General features: G+C 49.7%; 1 protein-coding gene across 1 annotated transcript; it reads left to right on the forward strand.

Annotated features, from left to right (window-relative positions):
• Positions 1-369: 369 nt before the first annotated feature.
• On the forward strand, positions 370-19,196 carry LRRC74B (leucine rich repeat containing 74B). Its single transcript, XM_057492026.1, is given in 14 exon segments — positions 370-587; positions 1,258-1,284; positions 1,287-1,389; positions 1,795-1,908; positions 2,754-2,845; positions 2,848-2,982; positions 5,724-5,754; positions 5,756-5,831; positions 14,894-14,972; positions 14,975-15,008; positions 15,770-15,848; positions 17,476-17,571; positions 19,042-19,123; positions 19,126-19,196. Coding segments are annotated over 14 exon segments (1,161 nt in total). The 5' UTR covers positions 370-445.
• Positions 19,197-19,913: the final 717 nt, after the last annotated feature.

Genomic DNA, 19,913 nt, shown 5'->3' on the forward strand with positions numbered 1-19,913 from the left:
GGCCCTCCCGTAGGACGACGCAACAGAGCTGGCCCCAGCCCTCAAGCTCGGGAACTAGAGCACAGGCTGCAGTCAGGCATATTCCCCAGTTCGTGGAAGCGGAGTTGATGCCCGAACCACTTGGGACGGCAGGAAGAACAGGCGCTGGCGCACGGCTCCCAGCGCTGCCCCGGCGCGCGGCGCGCACTCCCCGCCTGTTAGCCGCAAGCAGGCGCCGGCGCCGGCGCCGGCTGGAAGGGGTTTGTGCGGCAGCCTACACCACCAGGTTGCCCGGGCAACGGCTGCCTGGAGCGGGACTCTATTGGTTGTAGCGGACGTCTGTTCGCTGAACACCACATTCTATTGGTCAATGCAGACGGGATCCGCCCACATCCCCGGGCCCAATCCAGGTGTAGCTCTACTCGGTCCCGGCCTCAGTACCAGCGACGGCGTACCGGGCACGACTATGAGGGCGCCCTGCCAGAGGTCCGGGGAAAAAGAAGAGGTCCAGGAGGAGGAGGTGGCGGCGGCTGCTGGGGGTCTTGCAGGAGTCCCGGACGCCGAGGAGGGATCGGATGTGGATTTGGGCTCTGACCTAGAGACGGAAGGTGCCCCCCGGGCAGCGGTGGTCAGGCCTGGCCCCTCGCCCCGGGGCTTCTCTGGCAGAGGTGGAGGGGGCAGACTGGGGCCGAGTGGGCAGGGCACCCCTATCCCGGCCAGCAGGCAGCACACTCCTCCGGGGAGCACCTTCAGGGCAGCTGGCGGCCCTGTGCCCTCTCCTCAATGCTCCTGGAGGCACCAGGAGTTCCACCATTAGAACATGCTTCCAGAGTGATGTTAAAATGCAAAAACCCTTCCAAACAGCGTGAGAAGGGGTGTCCCACCCTGAAAGGTGATCAGGACTGGGTTTTCCCGACCCACAGAAAAGACTTAAGCTAATGGGTTTGTAGAATAGAATTTGGAATTGTTTCAGTTTCTTCCCGGTAAATGTTCACAAAACATATGTAGTCTGCAATCCAGAAAAAAGATACAGTATGCGCCGTGGCATCAGACAGGCAGGGTCCTAATCCTGCTCTGCTGGGTTCGCTGCTGCAGCTGTGTGACTTTGGAGAAAGGTTTAGCTTTACTGAGCCTCAGTGCCCTCATCTGTGTAAGGGGGCAACAGTGCCTACTAGCACAGGAAGGAATGCCTCTAGAGGTGAAACAGGCTGGAGACAGAGGGGAGGAAGCAGGCGACTGGCTGTGCCTGGGCAAGGAGCCATGTTTGTGCCCTATCAGGCACGCATGGAATAAAGGTCCAGGACACCCTTACCTGAGATCCTGCCAGGCCCGCAGCGTAATGCCTGTCTCCTGCGTTCTGCGCCAAGGGAAGGCCCCGGAGCTGAACCTGCAGCACTACGGCCTGGGGCCCTAGGGACCCTTGGAGGGACCCTGGGGCCAGGCTTGGAGGGAGACGACCTGGGAGGCAGCAGCCACAACAGTGGCCCCTTCCAGAGCCACACACACTTCCAGACCTTGCTCTATGCCAGGCATGGCCCCTCCCCATATCTCAGTGACAGACGGGATCAGGGCTACAACAGGGTTCAGTATAAGGGCTGGGATGCCTGCAGGGGACCCCTAACCTGCTGGGGGCCAGGGAAGGGTCCCGGAGGCGAGAGCTGGGTGGAGGTCAGAAGGAGAAGTGGGTGTCCCTGTGGCCTGTGGGAAGGAGAGGGAGGGCCTTCTGGCTGGAAGGCACCCAGCAGGCTGAGCCCTGGAAACATGGGCCAGCGGTGTGGCCAGCTGTGTCTGAGGCTTTCAAGGCCCCTCTCTGTTCCAGGGGGCCAAGGCTCTGGCTTATGCACTGACCTCCAATCCCTATTTCAAGCAGCTGAACCATCCAGACAATGGGTTCTGTGGGGCCGGTGTGGAGGCCCAAAAGCAGCAGCAGCATCTGTTATAGGTGTGGAGCCTGGGGCAGGTGGGCGGTACTGAGGGGTGTCCATGGGTGGGTGGGCCTGCTTCCCCCCATGAGGGGTGCACACCCCCACAGCTGATCTTCCCGCCCCCTGCCCTGGGTCTGCTGGATTTACTGGCGGTGTAGCAGGTGGGTGGAGTTAGACCCTCTGTTGTGCACTCAGTGCTGGATGGCACCCCCTTTCAGGACCCCCACACACCCTCCTCTGATGGCAACTTGGTGGCTTCCCAGTGGCTCTGCAGGGGGAGAGTCCAGCAATGCAGAGAGGTGGGGGATGGGGAGGGCTTGGTGGGGGTGCAGCAGGGCTGGTCCAGACCCCACCTCTGCCACTGAAGAGAGAAGTGACCTGGGCAAGCAGCTCAACCTCTCTGAGTCTGTTTCCAGTCTGTGGAACGGCCCCCGCAATACCACACAGCCCTTGGTTTATGGTAAGAAGTAAATGAAATGGTGTATGTGAAGTGCTCAGCAGTGCCCAGCCCATGTAAGCGCAGTATGCGGCCACCTGGGCTGACACTGCCAGTCCCCAGAAATGTGCAGTGAGGGCTTCTGTGGGTGGGTTTTATTGCTGCTGGGCTGCATCTCCATCACAGGCATCCTCCACAACACAAAGCACATGGTCTTAGCCTCTTGACAAAGAAGCCCATGGGCCCATGAGGTGGGGTGGGCATCCGGGAAGCTGCCTGGGGCCAGAGGGGACCTGGCTGGTGGATCTCAGCGTCCCCATGCAACCCCAGGACGGTCCCACTGAGACCCTTCTGCTGCCTCAGGCCTGGAGGTGGAGGAGGGTGGTGCCTGGCCTTAGATCCCACCAACTCAGAAGGAAGTGGTACTGGCCCCCAGCTGTGGAACTGTCAGAGAACCGGCTGGGAGTGAGCGGAGCCCAGGCTGTTCGTGCCACCCTTGCAGGGAACTAGCTTTGCAGAAGTTACAGCTGGCAGGGAATGGACTGGAGGAGCAGGCGGCCAAGTACCTTGCTGAACTCCTGCTGGCTCACACAGGCCTGAAACCTTTGGACCTGAGCCATAACCAGCTGAATGACCAAGCAGGTAGCAACCAGACAGAGCACCATTGTCCCAGGGCAGGGGTGGGCGCGGGTCGGCAGGGCCACTCTGAGCACCCATGCTCTGGCTCCTGCTCCCCTCATCCCACCTTGACCTTCCTCTCTCCCACTGCTTCCATGCGGAACTCTTAATCCATTCCACAGGTATATCAGTGCCCACTGCTGGGTGTGCTGGGGGCTGATTTAGGTACTAAGGATCCTATCATGAAAATAAAAAAGTCCTTAACCTCAGGGAACACATATTAACAAGACAATTCTCCATAATTATTGTTGCTACAAAAGAAACAAGCTGGGCAAGATTCTGGAGAAGAATGGTACCCCCAGCTTTAGAGGGGTGGCCAGGGAGGCCTCTGTGAGATGACATTTAAGCTGAAAGAATCAGCCATGGCATAAGCATTTCAGGCAGAGGAACGGTGACTATGGAGGCCTTTTCCCCAGACTGACAGACACCAGTGTGACTGGGCTATAGTGAGCCAGGGAACAGTGGCTAGGTTGTGGAGTGAAGAGGCAATGGGGGGCTGCAGAGCTACAAATCATGGCAAAAAGCATAAAGATTTTATTCTGAGTGCTATGGAAGACATTGATGGATTCCTTGATCTCAGCATTTTTCTCTCATGCCCCAGGGCCTTTGCATGGGGCTTGTCTGCTTTGCCAGAAACATGAAGTACTATGTGCCTGTCCTCAACTGTTCCAATCAATTATTAGAACCACCTGGGACCCTGGGTTAGGAATACAGATTCCTGGTTCCCGGACCTGCTGAATCAGACTTGTGGGGGCAGGGGCAGGGTGGAGTGCCCATGTATCTACATTTCAGTGAGTGCCCCAGATGATTTGACCAAGAAAGTTTGGAAATCACTGCTTTGTCTCAGGCTGCTTAGAGCAAGTAGGATGGTACCAGCCTTGGCCTAAGAGAGTCAGCCCTAGAATTAAATGCCAGAAAACCGTTTGCCTTTTAAGAAAATTATTGTGGAAAGTCAATGAAATTAAAAGAGAAGTTCATGTCAGACTTTGTACAAACTAAGCATACATGTCCCTCTGGCACAGTGAGAGGGCAAGTGCTAGAGAGGTTGGAGGGGGCTGGAAGCTGAGGCCTTGAGAAGCCCGTGCTAATATGGAGCAGGTGGTCTTCAGCGTGGCAAAGGACAGACTCGGGGCCATTTTGTTTCCCCAAGTGGGGATCTGTGGGTGGGCCTGACTCCCTAGAGGGGTGAAGAGCTTGGGTCCCAGTCTCTCCACCTGACCTGTGGCGACGGGAGCACCTGCCTCATAGGTTGGCAGCAGGGATCACGAAGACCTGTTATTGGAATCACAAGATGCTGATTCATGCCTGTGGGAGAACCTTCTCATCCCCGGGCTGTTCAGCAAAGAAGGGACTCCCCTGCAAAGTGGGGGAGCACCGCCGTCTCCTCTCGGCCCTGGAGGTGTCTGAAGAAGGGGAAAAGAGCCTGGATGTGAGAACCTGCGTGTGTCAGACCCGCGCTGTTGTCAGGGAGGCAGCGCGGGAGCGTCGCCGGCAGGCAGGGAGCTCTCCAAGGTTCTGAAGGTGCCCGCCTGGCTTGTTCTGGCCGAGCAGCCTGGCCCCACGCAGTGCTAGTTAGCTCCCGTTTTCCTCTGCGCATTTCTTCAAACCGGCCTTAGGAGACCTGTGCTAGGTGCTGCGACCATAGGGAGGATTCTTGAGGGCCTCCCGGGCTGACGGGAGAGACTGGCCAGGCAGGGGAGGTCTACTGGCCAGAGCCTGGAAGGACGGGAGCATCCCTGCCCTGGGGCGGCCCAGCCCAGCCGGGCAGGAGGGTGTCCAGATGCTGTGAACCCAGTCAGGAGGATGAGGAGCTGTCAGCCAGGTGAACAAGGGGACAACAGTCCCATACGGGGGGACAGCCCTGAGGCGCCTTGTTCACCGAGCTTTCAAGAACGGGAGCAGGGCAGGCCTGCTGAGGGCTGCCCCAGTGGAAAGCAGAGTGGTGCATGGGGCTTCTGCCCAATTTACACGTTAAAGATCTCCCAGGGCTTCTTACCCCACGAGGTCCCCTCTTTGCTTTCTCTACCACAACTGCCTCCTTTCTACCATAGCTGCACCAGCCTCATCACCTCTCATCTATAGACTGTGGCACGAGCCTTCTGACCGGCCCTCTGGCATCTCATCTCCACCCACTCATGCCCCGGGCCTTCCCCTACACCTGCCACTGAGGAAACCACCGTTGTCACTTCTTAAAGCCCTACCTGCCTCCTTGCCATCAACAGGGCAGTGCCTAGGAGCCTTGGCCCAGCATTTAAGGACACCCAACATCGCTCAAGTGCCCAGCACCCCTCATTTCACAGGCCACCCTGCCCTGCCCCCAGTGCCAGGCCCATGTGCATTTCCACAAAGCCCTGGGCCCCCTTGCTCTTCCCTGTGTCTGCTCTCTGCGTGTGCACACGTGTGTAGTGAGCCCCTCAGTCTTCAAGGTCATCTCTTCGGTCCTCACTTTCCTGACCCTGCCAAGACAGGGTTAGCCCCCACCCTGCTCCTACACCTCCCTGTTTGTCGTCTACCTTTGCACATCCTGTTAATTCGTATTTATATCTCCCCCACTAAAAGCGAATTTCTTGAGGGCAGGGCAAGCCCGCGTTGGTTTCAACTCAATGACCCTCTTGCCCAGCAAAGACCCTGGAACACAACGGCCATTAGTATCATTTTTAAAGGAATGAAAAGAATGAGTAAGGTTTGTCTTGGTGTTTCTGAAGGGAAGATGCTCAGACCAGCCTTGGCAGAAAACAGGACTCACTGAACTGAATTTAAGCTGAAATCACCTTCGAGGCCCAGGAGCTGTAGCCTTTGCTGGGGGCCTGGAGGTATGAGGTCCCTTGCCCAGCCGACCCCTCTGGCCTGTCTTTTGGGGGAGGTACCTCTGGTCCAGCTCCCTGTCTTTGCAGTTCGTCAGGAATGAGCCTTGGGTCTTTTTTTTTTTTTTTTTTTTTTTAAATAATTATTTTTTATTGAAGGGTAGTTGATGCACAGTATTACATTACATTAGTTTCAAGTGTACAACACAGTGGTAGAACATTTATATACATAATTCTAGGTTCCAGCTATCACCCTACCAAGCTGTTACAATATCTTGACTATATTCCTTATGCTATACATTACATCCCGGTTACTTATTTATTTTACCATTGGAAGTCTGTCCTTTTTTTTTTTTTTTTTTTTTTTTTTTTGGTGAGGGCATCTCTCATATTTATTGATCAAATGGTTGTTAACGACAATAAAATTCTGTATAGGGGAGTCAGTGCTCAATGCACAATCATTAATCCACCCCAAGCCTAATTTTCGTCAGTCTCCAATCTTCTGAGGCATAACAAACAAGTTCTTACATGTAGAACAAATTCTTACATAATGAATAAGTTACATAGTGAACAGTACAAGGGCAGTCATCACAGAAACTTTCGGTTTTGCTCATGCATTATAAACTCTAAACAATCAGTTCAAATATGAATACTCACTTGGTTTTTATACTTGATTTATATGTGGATACCACATTTCTCTCTTTATTATTATTATTTTTAATAAAATGCTGAAGTGGTAGGTAGATACAAGATAAAGGTAGAAAACATAGTTTAGTGTTGTAAGAGAGCAAATGTAGATGATCAGGTGTGTGCCTGTAGACTATGTGTTAATCCAAGCTAGACCAGGGCAATAAAACATCCACGTATGCAGAAGATTTCTCTCAGAACGGGGGGGTGAGGTTCTAAGCTTCACCTCTGTTGATCCCCAATTTCTCACCTGATGGCCCCCCTGCGACTGTGCCTGTCTTAGGTTGTCCCTCCCTTGAGGAATCTTACCCGTCTCTGGCTAACCAGTCATCTTCCGGGGCCATACAGGGAAATGTGAAGTTGGTAAGTGAGAGGGAAGCCTTATTGTTTGAAAAGGTTAGCTTTTTACTTCTTTGCATATTTATGCCCTGTGGCTTCTATGCCCAGCATTTGTCTTGAGGTATCTTTACCACTTGGAGGAGTTATGATACTCGGTAAATTTGATATGAGGCACGAATTCTATTTAAGGGTTGTAATTAGGAAGGAAGAAGAAAAGCTATAGAAGTAGCAGGCGGAAGAAAACATGGGAAGATTGATTATTTCTTTGACAAATCTTCTTGTAGAGTAACTTCAGCATATATAGGTTTTAAGCTACTACTTAAATTGCGCACACACATTAACATAATAGGAGTATAGTTACATAACCAAAGCATATCTGTAATTACCAGCCATCTCCAGTGAAACCAAGAAAACCAGTTAGGCACCTTAGGCATTTGTGAAAACTTATCTATGATATGGTGGATATTGTCCAACTGAACTTGAACAGTCTGAGAGAAATCAGACAAATTAAAACAACCCATTCCTGGGGAATGTTCACATGCCATATGTTCTTTTAACAGTAAATAGTCTGTAGTTGTAAGAGTTTGGAGCGCTACAATTTGCACTTCTCCAAATTCTTGGTTGAGTTCCAACAGTATAGATCCAGTCAAATTTGTTGTTTTACTGTATGCACAGGCCAGCTTAGATATCTCCTTCCTCATTCCCATGGCAAGTCCAGGAACTGGTGGGATGAGTGCATCTACAGCTGTAGCAGTGCGTGGATCTTTGTTGGGGTTTTTTGATGATCATCTTCTGGCATGAGTCTTCCAGAGAGTGCAGATGTTGGAAGTTCTTTTTCATATCGTATCTTAGTTCATTTTCGGGGTAGCCCAATTAGGCTTTGATCCTCTGTATAAACACAAACAGACCCTTTGCCTACACTTTTATATGCCCTTTATACCCTTGTGTAGAACTCGTTGGAGGTTACCACACAGGAACTGCCCTTTTTTTTTGCTTTGTTTTTGGTATCACTAATCTACACTTACATGACGAATATTATGTTTACTAGGCTCTCCCCTATACCAGGTCCCCCCTATAAACCCCTTTACAGTCACTGTCCATCAGCATAGCAAAATGTTGTAGAATCACTACTTGCCTTCTCTGTGTTGTACAGCCCTCCCTTTTCTCCTACCCCCCCATGTATGTTAATCTTAATACCCCCCTACTTCTCCCCCCCTTATCCCTCCCTACCCACCCATCCTCCCCAGTCCCTTTCCCTTTGGTACCTGTTAGTCCATTGTTGAGTTCTGTGATTCTGGTGCTGTTTTGTTCCTTCAGTTTTTCCTTTGTTCTTATATTCCACAGATAAGTGAAATCATTTGGTATTTCTCTTTCTCCGCTTGGCTTGTTTCACTGAGCATAATACCCTCCAGCTCCATCCATGTTGCTGCAAATGGTTGGATTTGCCCTTTTCTTATGGCTGAGTAGTATTCCATTGTGTATATGTACCACACCTTCTTTATCCATTCATCTATCGATGGACATTTAGGTTGCTTCCAATTCTTGGCTATTGTAAATAGTGCTGCAATAAACATAGGGGTGCATCTGTCTTTCTCAAACTTGATTGCTGCGTTCTTACGGTAAATTCCTAGGAGTGCAATTCCTGGGTCAAATGGTAAGTCTGTTTTGAGCATTTTGATATACCTCCATACTGCTTTCCACAATGGTTGAACTAACTTACATTCCCACCAGCAGTGTAGGAGGGTTCCTCTTTCTCCACAGCCTCGCCAACATTTGTTGTTGTTTGTCTTTTGGATGGCAGCCATCCTTACTGGTGTGAGGTGATACCTCATTGTAGTTTTAATTTGCATTTCTCTGATAATTAGCGATGTGGAGCATCTTTTCATGTGTCTGTTGGCCATCTGTATTTCTTTTTTGGAGAACTGTCTGTTCAGTTCCTCTGCCCATTTTTTAATTGGGTTATTTGTTTTTTGTTTGTTGAGGCATGTGAGCTCCTTATATATTCTGGACGTCAAGCCTTTATCAGATGTGTCATTTTCAAATATATTCTCCCATACTGTAGGGATCCTTCTTGTTCTATTGATGGTGTCTTTTGCTGTACAGAAGCTTTTCAGCTTAATATAGTCCCACTTACTCATTTTTGCTGTTGTTTTCCTTGCCCGGGGAGATATGTTCAAGAAGAGGTCACTCATGTTTATGTCTAAGAGGTTTTCGCCTATGTTTTCTTCCAAGAGTTTAATGGTTTCATGGCTTACATTCAGGTCTTTGATCCATTTTGAGTTTACTTTTGTATATGGGGTTAGACAATGGTCCAGTTTCATTCTCCTACATGTAGCTGTCCAGTTTTGCCAGCACCACCTGTTGAAGAGACTGTCATTTCGCCATTGTATGTCCATGGCTCCTTTATCAAATATTAATTGACCATATATGTCTGGGTTAATGTCTGGATTCTCTAGTCTGTTCCATTGGTCTGTGGCTCTGTTCTTGTGCCAGTACCAAATTGTCTTGATTACTATGGCTTTATAGTAGAGCTTGAAGTTGGGGAGTGAGATCCCCCCTACTTTATTCTTCTTTCTCAGGATTGCTTTGGCTATTCGGGGTCTTTGGTGTTTCCATATGAATTTTTGAATTATTTGTTCCAGTTCATTGAAGAATGTTGCTGGTAGTTTCATAGGGATTGCATCAAATCTGTATATTGCTTTGGGCAGGATGGCCATTTTGACGATATTAATTCTTCCTAGCCACGAGCATGGGATGAGTTTCCATCTGTTAGTGTCCCCTTTAATTTCTCTTAAGAGTGACTTGTAGTTTTCAGAGTATAAGTCTTTCACTTCTTTGGTTAGGTTTATTCCTAGGTATTTTATTTTTTTGGATGCAATTGTGAATGGAGTTGTTTTCCTGATTTCTCTTTCTGTTGGTTCATTGTTAGTATATAGGAAAGCCACAGATTTCTGTGTGTTGATTTTGTATCCTGCAACTTTGCTGTATTCCGATACAGTTCTAGTAGTTTTGGGGTGGAGTCTTTAGGGTTTTTTATGTACAGTATCATGTCATCTGCAAATAGTGACAGTTTAACTTCTTCTTTACCAATCTGGATTCCTTGTATTTCTTTGTTTTGTCTGATTGCCGTGGCTAGGACCTCCAGTACTATGTTAAATAACAGTGGAGAGAGTGGGCATCCCTGTCTAGTTCCCGATCTCAGAGGAAATGCTTTCAGCTTCTCGCTGTTCAATATAATGTTGGCTGTGGGTTTATCATAGATGGCCTTTATTATGTTGAGGTACTTGCCCTCTATTCCCATTTTGCTGAGAGTTTTTAACATGAATGGATGTTGAACTTTGTCAAATGCTTTTTCAGCATCTATGGAGATGATCATGTGATTTTTGTCTTTCTTTTTGTTGATGTGGTGGATGATGTTGATGGACTTTCGAATGTTGTACCATCCTTGCATCCCTGGGATGAATCCCACTTGGTCATGGTGTATGATCCTTTTGATGTATTTTTGAATTCGGTTTGCTAATATTTTGTTGAGTATTTTTGCATCTACGTTCATCAGGGATATTGGTCTGTAGTTTTCTTTTTTGGTGGGGTCTTTGCCTGGTTTTGGTATTAGGGTGATGTTAGCTTCATAGAATGAGTTTGGGAGTATCCCCTCCTCCTCTATTTTTTGGAAAACTTTAAGGAGAATGGGTATTATGTCTTCCCTGTATGTCTGATAAAATTCCGAGGTAAATCCATCTGGCCCGGGGGTTTTGTTCTTTGGTAGTTTTTTGATTACCGCTTCAATTTCGTTGCTGGTAATTGGTCTGTTTAGATTTTCTGTTTCTTCCTGGGTCAATCTTGGAAGGTTATATTTTTCTAGGAAGTTATCCATTTCTCCTAGGTTTCCCAGCTTGTTAGCATATAGGTTTTCATAGTATTCTCCAATAATTCTTTGCATTTCCGTGGGGTCCGTCGTGATTTTTCCTTTCTCGTTTCTGATACTGTTGATTTGTGTTGACTCTCTTTTCTTCTTAATAAGTCTGGCTAGAGGCTTATCTATTTTGTTTATTTTCTCGAAGAACCAGCTCTTGGTTTCATTGATTTTTGCTATTGTTTTATTCTTCTCAATTTTATTTATTTCTTCTCTGATCTTTATTATGTCCCTCCTTCTGCTGACCTTAGGCCTCATCTGTTCTTCTTTTTCCAATTTCGATAATTGTGACATTAGACCATTCATTTGGGATTGCTCTTCCTTTTTTAAATACGCTTGGATTGCTATATACTTTCCTCTTAAGACTGCTTTTGCTGTGTCCCACAGAAGTTGGGGCTTAGTGTTGTTGTTGTCATTTGTTTCCATATATTGCTGGATCTCCATTTTGATTTGGTCATTGATCCATTGATTATTTAGGAGCGTGTTGTTAAGCCTCCATGTGTTTGTGAGCCTCTTTGCTTTCTTTGTACAGTTTATTTCTAGTTTTATGCCTTTGTGGTCTGAAAAGTTGGTTGGTAGGATTTCAATCTTTTGGAATTTTCTGAGGCTCTTTTTGTGGCCTAGTATGTGGTCTATTCTGGAGAATGTTCCATGTGCACTTGAGAAGAATGTATATCCCGCTGCTTTTGGATGTAGAGTTCCATAGATGTCTATTAGGTCCATCTGCTCTACTGTGTTGTTCAGTGCTTCCGTGTCCTTACTTATTTTCTGCCCAGTGGATCTATCCTTTGGGGTGAGTGGTGTGTTGAAGTCTCCTAGAATGAATGCATTGCAGTCTATATCCCCCTTTAGTTCTGTTAGTATTTGTTTCACATATGCTGGTGCTCCTGTGTTGGGTGCATATATATTTAGAATGGTTATATCCTCTTGTTTGACTGAGCCCTTTATCATTATGTAGTGTCCTTCTTTATCTCTTGTTACTTTCTTTGTTTTGAAGTCTATTTTGTCTGATATTAGTACTGCAACCCCTGCTTTCTTCTCACTGTTGTTTGCTTGAAATATGTTTTTCCATCCCTTGATTTTTAGTCTGTACATGTCTTTGGGTTTGAGGTGAGTTTCTTGTAAGCAGCATATAGATGGGTCTTGCTTTTTTATCCATTCTGTTACTCTGTGTCTTTTGATTGGTGCATTCAATCCATTAACATTTAGGGTGACTATTGAAAGATATGTACTTATTGCCATTGCAGGCTTTAAATTCGTGGTTACCAAAGGTTCAAGGTTAGCCTCTTTAGTATCTTACTGCCTAACTTAGCTCGCTTATTGAGCTGTTATATACACTATCTGGAGATTCTTTTCTTCTCTCCCTTCTTGTTCCTCCTCCTCGATTCTTCATATGTTGGGTGTTTTGTGCTGTGCTCTTTCTAGGAGTGCTCCCATCTAGAGCAGTCCCTGTAAGATGTTCTGTAGAGGTGGTTTGTGGAAAGCAAATTCCCTCAGCTTTTGTTTGTCTGGGAATTGTTTAATCCCACTGTCATATTTGAATGATAGTTGTGCTGGATACAGTATCCTTGGTTCAAGGCCCTTCTGTTTCATTGTATTAAATATATCATGCCATTCTCTTCTGGCCTGTAGGGTTTCTGTTGAGAAATCTGACGTTAGCCTGATGGGTTTCCCTTTATAGGTGACCTTTTTCTCTCTAGCTGCCTTTAACACTCTTTCCTTGTCCTTGATCTTTGCCATTTTAATTATTATGTGTCTTGGTGTTGCCCTTCTTGGATCCTTTCTGTTGGGGGTTCTGTGTATTTCCGTGGTCTGTTCGATTACTTCCTCCCCCAGTGTGGGGAAGTTTTCAGCAATTATTTCTTCTAAGATACTTTCCATCTCTTTTCCTCTCTCTTCTTCTTCTGGGACCCCTATAATACGGATATTGTTCCTTTTGGATTGGTCACACAGTTCTCTTAATATTGTTTCATTCCTGGAGATCCTTTTGTCTCTCTCTATGTCAGCTTCTATGCGTTCCTGTTCTCTGATTTCAATTCCATCAATGGCCTCTTGCATTCTATCCATTCTGCTTATAAACCCTTCCAGAGTTTGTTTCATTTCTGCGATCTCCTTTCTGGCATCTGTGATCTCCTTCCGGACTTCATCCCATTTCTCTTGCGTATTTCTCTGCATCTCTGTCAGCATGTTTATGATTCTTATTTTGAATTCTTTTTCAGGAAGACTGGTTAGGTCTGTCTCCTTCTCTGGTGTTGTCTCTGTGATCTTTGTCTGCCTGTAGCTTTGCCTTTTCATGATGATAGGAATAGACTGCAGAACTGGGACGAGTGATGGCTGGAAGGACTTCCTTTCTTGTTGGATTGTGGCCCTCCTCTCCTGGGAGAACAGCGACCTCTAGTGGCTTGTGCTGCGCAGCTGCGCGCAGACAGGGCTTCTGCTTCCTGCCCGGCTGCTATGGAGTTAATCTCAGCTGTTGCTGTGGGCGTGGCCTGGCTCGGGCCGCTGCTCCAAAATGGTGGAGTGGCGTTGGAGGGGGAGCTGCTGGGAGGCTATTTATCTCCGTAAGGGGCCTCCCTGCTCCCTGCAGCCCAGGGGTTAGGGTGCCCAGAGATCCCGGATTCCCTACCTCTGGACTAAGTGTCCCGCCCTGCCCCTTTAAGACTTCCAAAAAGCACCCGCCAAAACAAAACAACGGCCACCAAAAAAAAAGAAAAAAAAAGTTTTTTTAATTAAAAAAAAAAAAAAGTTTTTAATTAAAAAAAAAGGTGGTCGTTCGTTTTTCTTTATTCTCCGGTGCCAGCCTCAGGCCTCTGCTCACCGGTCGGTCTTTCTGCCCTGTTTCCCTAGTATTGGGGTCCCTATCCCTTTAAGACTTCCAAAAAGCGCTCGCCAAAACAAAACAGCAAAAAAGCAAAAAAAAATGGTTGCGCGCTTTTCTTATGTCCTCTGTGGCCCAGCCTCCAGTGCCCGCTCACTGTTCTTGCTGCCCTGTTTCCCTAGCATCCGGGGCCCCCTGGGCACGTACTGTGTCTGCACTCTGGCCCGGATGGCGGGGGCTGGGTGCTCGGCAGTCCTGGGCTCCGTCTCCCTCCCGCTCTGCCTGCTCTTCTCCCGCCGGGAGCTGGGGGGAGGGGCGCTCGGCTCCCGCGGGGCCGGGGCTTGTATCTTACCCCCTTCGCGAGGCGCTGGGTTCTCTCAGGTGCGGATGTGGTCTGGATATTGTCCTGTGTCCTCTGGTCTTTATTCTAGGAAGGGTTGTCTTTGTTATATTTTCATAGATATATGTTGTTTTGGGAGGAGATTTCCGCTGCTCTACTCACGCCGCCATCTTCCGCCCCTCCTCGAGCCTTGGGTCTTTTAAGCAGAACTCAAAGAAAATTTTGTTGGATGACTGGAATCTTCCCAGCCCTATTTAATGACTCCAATACACTTTGTTCACTCCCGTGTCACTTACAGAAGGGCCCACAGCTGAATGTCACACACCTTCCTCAGACGTCACAGACTCTCGGCTTGTGGGGCACACCGAGCCATTCAGTGACACACACTCAGTGTTGTGGTTCCTAGGCCTCAGGAAGGGGTGGCTCTGGCCCCTGCCAAGGTGACACAGGTGACTGCAATGTCCCCAGTGCTGGCCGCCTTTGTGGGGTCCTCTTCAGGGAACGGCAGCAGCTGCCTTGATCTCCAACAGGGGCTTTCCTGGGGGTCCTGATCTACAAGGGTGCAGGTCAGCCTGTCTTCCCAGTGTACCCATAAACTCCTGCCCTTCTCCCCATCACAGTCCCCCAACACACCTTCCCTGGAGTCCCCACTGGGCCCCTGGTTGTTCTGTGTACCTCTGTCAACCCGTGATGGGGCTGAGCCTTGGGGACTGTGCCCTCCAGAGGCTCCAAGCGGGCGTGCAGCCTGACCCCTGTCTCTCGCGTCTCTGCTGTGTGGCAGGCTCCTGTCTTCACACCCACCCTCCGCACTGTGCTTCTAGCCATCTGGCCTTACTAGTCACTGCCATCAAGCCACAAGACCCCTCCCCAGACCCTCTGCCCTTCCCTGGCCCGCCTCTTGGCACCTTGGGCCTCCTGGCTCTGAGGCTGTGGCCCCTGGCTGGCTGCACACGGCGTCACTCTCCTGGTTCCAGGCAAACACCTTCCTGAGGGCCCAGGACCTCTCACCCAATGGCTTCGGAGATCCTGGGGCCTCTGCAGTAGGTGAGGCACTTTGCCCAACAACATGTTGGAGAAACTCAGTATGAGGCGAGAAGCACGGGTGGCCTCCCCTGCCGCAGCCTCCAAGCCCAGAGCCATCCCAGGGGCCCGGGGCTCCATGATCTCGCTGCTGTTCACCACGTTAATTCCCAGACCACTGGAGTCTGCCCGTGATGGGGCTCAGTGCCCAGCTCCGTCCCTCACTTGCCTCCAGCATTTGTTCCTGCCACACAGGTGGGGGGCTGGGAATCGCAAATGTACGTGTAAAGCATCTTCCACACAGTCTGGTGCAGGTGAGGGGGTGGGGGGTGTTCATATGCTCTGCTCTGCACAGGGCTGCGGGGTCCTGATGTGTGAGCTCCTCTTCCAGGCCCAGGCAGCAACCAGCCCTCAGCAGGTAAGGAGCAGGGGCAGCAGGTGGAGGGGATGACAGAGGCAGATGGGGAGCGAGCCGGGTAGTTTCCAGAACAGACAGCCATCATGGTGATAGACACCAGGTGCCAGCGAGGGCAGAGCCCATGGGGCACCTGCAGAGCTGGGAGTGGGGGAGGCAGGGGTGCCGCTGGTCTCCATGGTGGGGGTAGGGGGGGCCGACGCTCTAGGCGTGTTTGCTGGGTGATCTCCCTGAGCACTAGAGCCTCCTATGAAGCGGGGTCGTCATCCACTGCCCAGGGTCCCAGCACGTGAGTGAGGCAGGAACGTGAAGCCTGACCTGGTAGGAGTGCCAGCGGTGCCTGCTGGGACCCTGGGGCAGTCTGGCTCTGCGCTGCCGCTTGGGTGCAGAACAGGCGCGCGTGTTTCTGTTGCAGCAGCAGCCGCATCTCTGTGGTGGGAGCCCGGAGCCTGCGCCGGTGCCTCTGGGCCAAGGAGATGCTGAGGATTCTTGCTGTGAGTGTGGCCCCAGCACAGACATGCCTATGCCAGTCCATACAGACCCCTCCCCTGCATACCTCCTCACCCCAGCGGCAGCCGGGTACCCAGGTTCCAGAGCCCAGATGAGGGAGGGGTCTCCTGCTTCCTCTTGTGACCACCTCCTCCCCGTTGCTGGCCTGGCCATGCACTGCTTTGATGCCTCCCCTCCATCCTTTCCTCCCAGCAGCACCACCGCCCCTCTGTGCTGTCCTTCCTCCTTCTCAGCGCCCTGGAGTGCGGCTCTCTGAAGCCCCCGCTTCCCCTCTGTCTTCCCTGCTCTTCCCCTGGCCTTGCTGGAACCCAGACTCAGCCCAGGGGTTCTGCTCGCCACTACTCAGGCCCACCTGAGGACCCGTGTGCATGGAGGAGGCCTCCTCCTCCAGGGCTGCCAATGGGGGAGGGCGGGCTGAGGGGTGCTAAGGGCAGAGGACAGAGAAGGGAGGGTGCCATCGAAGGCAGAGCAGGTCTGCAGGACCACTGTGTCCACAGCATGTGCTCAGAGAAAAGTCGCACCGGCTCCTGGAGGCATCCGGTTCTGCTGGCCCTCAGTGCCCTCAGCTGGCAGGGGAGCCCCTGTGGCATCCATCCTCAGCCCGAGGCTCACTCCCCTCATACCCCCAGCTGGAACCCAGACTTCTGTCCTAAGCTCTGGATCCCCATTTCCAGGCACTTCCTGGGTAGTCCCCAAAATGTCCTATAGACACGTCAGATTCTGAGAGTCCAGCCTGGACATATCATCTATGCCTAAGAACTGCCTTTTGGTGGGGGGAATCCTCACTGAATCAGAAGTTGGGGCCCAGGGCTTGCCCCACTTTCCCACACCTTCCCTCCTTCATCTTACCTCCTGCAGAGAGCACAGGCTGCCTACTCCTTCTCAGTCCCTGTGTTGACCTGCTCGTCTTTGGCCCTTCCTTCCCACCTGCTACCAGGTGATCTTTCCAAACCAGAAAGGTGCCCCTTTCCTTCTCTGCTTTAAATCTCAGCGCCCCCTCCTAGATAAACCCAAGCCTAGTCATGGATTCCCAGCACTTTAGGCTGTCAACCCCACCTTCCCACCCCTCCTTGGCATTCATCATGCCCACCCCAAGCTGCTCAGAATTCTCCTTGCACATGGTGCACTTTCTCACCTCTGCTGTGTGCAGCTGCTTTTCTTGCAGAAATGCCCAGCTCCACCCACCTCACCTGTAAACCTCAGCTCAAGTGTTTTATCCCCTGCCCAACCCTTACCTCCCCGGTGGAGCTGGTGCACACTCACTCATCGTACCTATCACACTGCGTTTTTGTTTCCTTTTCCTCTCCTCCCCTCAAGAGGTGAGCTCTGTAAGGGCAGGCGTGTATCTTGTGTGTCTCTGTCTTTGGCACCTAGCAGAGAATCTTGGGCACAGGACCGGCACTCAGCCAGCATCCATCCCCTTCCTCTCCCCCGCTCTCTTCCCTGGCCCTGCAGCCTCTCCCAGAGCATTCTGTCCCATGGACACAACTTCTGAGCTGAGACAGTGGTGCTGTCCTGAGCCACATTGTCAGAGATGAGAAGGCCTCATTTCCTTTTGCGTTTCCTTCTCCCAGCCTCCTGGGTTCAGCTTTTCCAAGTTCTCTTCTCTAGGTGTCCAGGAATCCCATGAGAAGTGAAGGCTGCTTTGGCATTCTCAAGTCTGTTCAGGACAATCCAGTGTCTGTCCTAGAACTGCTGGACTTCTCTGTAAGAGTGTTTCATAGATTTCATCTCTGATCCTCCCAACAGTCCTGTGAGATATTACTTAGGGGAAGAAAGTGGGATCAGAGAACTCAGTACCCACCCAGACACCTCGCATGGCTTTCTGAGCTTCTCCCCAGGCCTGAATGTAGGTCACGGTGCCGCTCCAGGTCTAGTCCAGCTCCTGCCTGGGATCTCACCTCCAAGCCCTGTCTGGGTTCTTCACCGGCTGGGAGAGGACAGGTGGCTCAGGGGCACATGCTCACTGTTCACTGACGCTTGGGTTTGCAGGTTCGGTACTTGCAAGGTGTCCCCACAGACCTGGCCTGTACTGCCTGCAGGTGGATCACAGTTTTGAAGATTAACTTGTATGGCTGTGAGGGAGACAGGACTCCATTTCATTCAATTTTGCCTTTTTAATATAGAAAAAAAAGGTCATCCTTTTCTAAAGCAGTTAAACAATAAGGAGAGAATCCCTAAATATAAATTCTTGAAAGAAAGTCTAGTCATAAATCATTGCTTATTCTAACTCTGGTTTATTTCAACCCAGACATGAGTCAGAGAGGGGACCTCACAGCTCCAGTCCCTCCAGGCTGAGACGAATCGCACCGACTGCCCTTACTGTTTCCTTCTCCTGGCCTTGCCTCGGACGACCCGAGAGCCGGAGGCCAGCACGCCAGGCCATGCTCCTTCTGCTCCAAGAATTCTGTCAGCCCCAGATTCTGTCATTCTGGAGACAATGGAAAGAAGTATGAAGTCCTGTGAAGATGTGTAATGTATGGTTATTATCAGAGACCTTTGTTTTAAGGAAGATGCCACAGGGCTTGGAACCAGCCAGGCACGGAGCCAAATCTGAGGTCCGTTAATGTGGGGTCCTGGGTTCCGAATCAGAGCGCCAGTGGGGATGCTATGTTCTGTTTTCCTACTCCTTAATCATTACCATTAGTCTAAAATGACCAGCCTGAATTTCATCTTCTGCTTTAAGGGAAATGCTCTGGGATCCTTACAGCTCACAGAAAGCCCTTCCCAGGGCTCACCTTGTCTTTATGTCAAATGGGGCTAATACCTACCACCCGGCATCCTTATGAAGATGGGATGAGATGACAGAAACTGTGGAAAAGGCCCGGCAGAGAATGGCTCAGTCAGTGCTGGTTCTCTTTCCCCAAGCCCCTTGCTTTTCATTTGTCATTGAGGAATGACATTTACACTAAAAAGTGCACATGGATTCAGGGTGTGCCTTTTCACAAACAGCATATGCATCTGTACCTAGCCCCCAGATCAAGAAACAGAGTGGGCCCCTAGAAGCCCCTTGAGCCCATCCCCTTCTCTATCTCAATAGCTCGGGGAGCAGTGACATTGTCGTTCATAAGAGAGAAGCTGCTCTAAGGAGTTTCTTCCAGACATCATATGTGTAAGTACGAGTGGTCAGGTTCTCAGAAGGTGATAACGTACTGCCTTTAATGGATTTCTCCTCAGGATATCGAGGTGAACAAAGAGTTTGATGACTTCGCTAGCTCAGTGGAGGGAATTCTTCCCGGACTTTGCATAAAGACCACAGCCACAGAGTGGAGTACAAGAAAGAGTTGCTGCCAGCCTTCAGACCATCCCCACGGGGGTCTACCCCTAAATGACTACGGAGTCCTTCTCTCCCACTGGCCACTTCAACTTCCACGTTGAATGTTATTGGCTTCTCAATGCCTGATTGCCATTTGAGTCTGCACTGAGTCCTCAAGTCAACCAGGTGGTAAGTTCTACAAAGTGGGCGTCCACAGTGGCTGAGACACCTGTAGCCTCCTCTGCTCTCCATGGCCTCTCACTACTCTTGGCTTTCCTTTGCTTTCACTCATTTGTGTAACATGAACTTGTACTGTGAGTTGCACATTGAGCTGGGTATGGGATCAAAGATTCCCAAGGTCCCTGCCTCCGTAACCTCAGGAGACAATGAAAAAATTAAGTGGTGTGCAACTGACATTCCCAAACTCAACTTGCCAAGATGCAAACCAATACAACTTTTTTGGAAGGCAATTTATCATTATGCACCTAGAGCTTTAGAAAATACCTGTCTGCTTTGATCCAGTGGTCTGAGTAATGTGCTCTGCAGAAATAAGTAGAAATGCACAAAAAGATTGATCTCCAAATGTGTTCACTGTTTATAATATTATATTAACATGCTGTTTATAATATTAAAATCAGAAATAACCTAAATGCCTATTAACAGGGAGATCAGTTAACTAAGATTTGGAATTCCACAAACATTAAAAGCCAAGTGTTCACAGAACATTTAACAGTTTGTGAAAAGGCACATAATTAGTATTAAGTAAGAAAATCAGGATAAAGAAATCACATGC

The sequence above is a fragment of the Manis pentadactyla genome, chromosome 14 (genome assembly GCF_030020395.1).
Source record: "Manis pentadactyla isolate mManPen7 chromosome 14, mManPen7.hap1, whole genome shotgun sequence".
NCBI lineage: Eukaryota > Metazoa > Chordata > Mammalia > Pholidota > Manidae > Manis > Manis pentadactyla.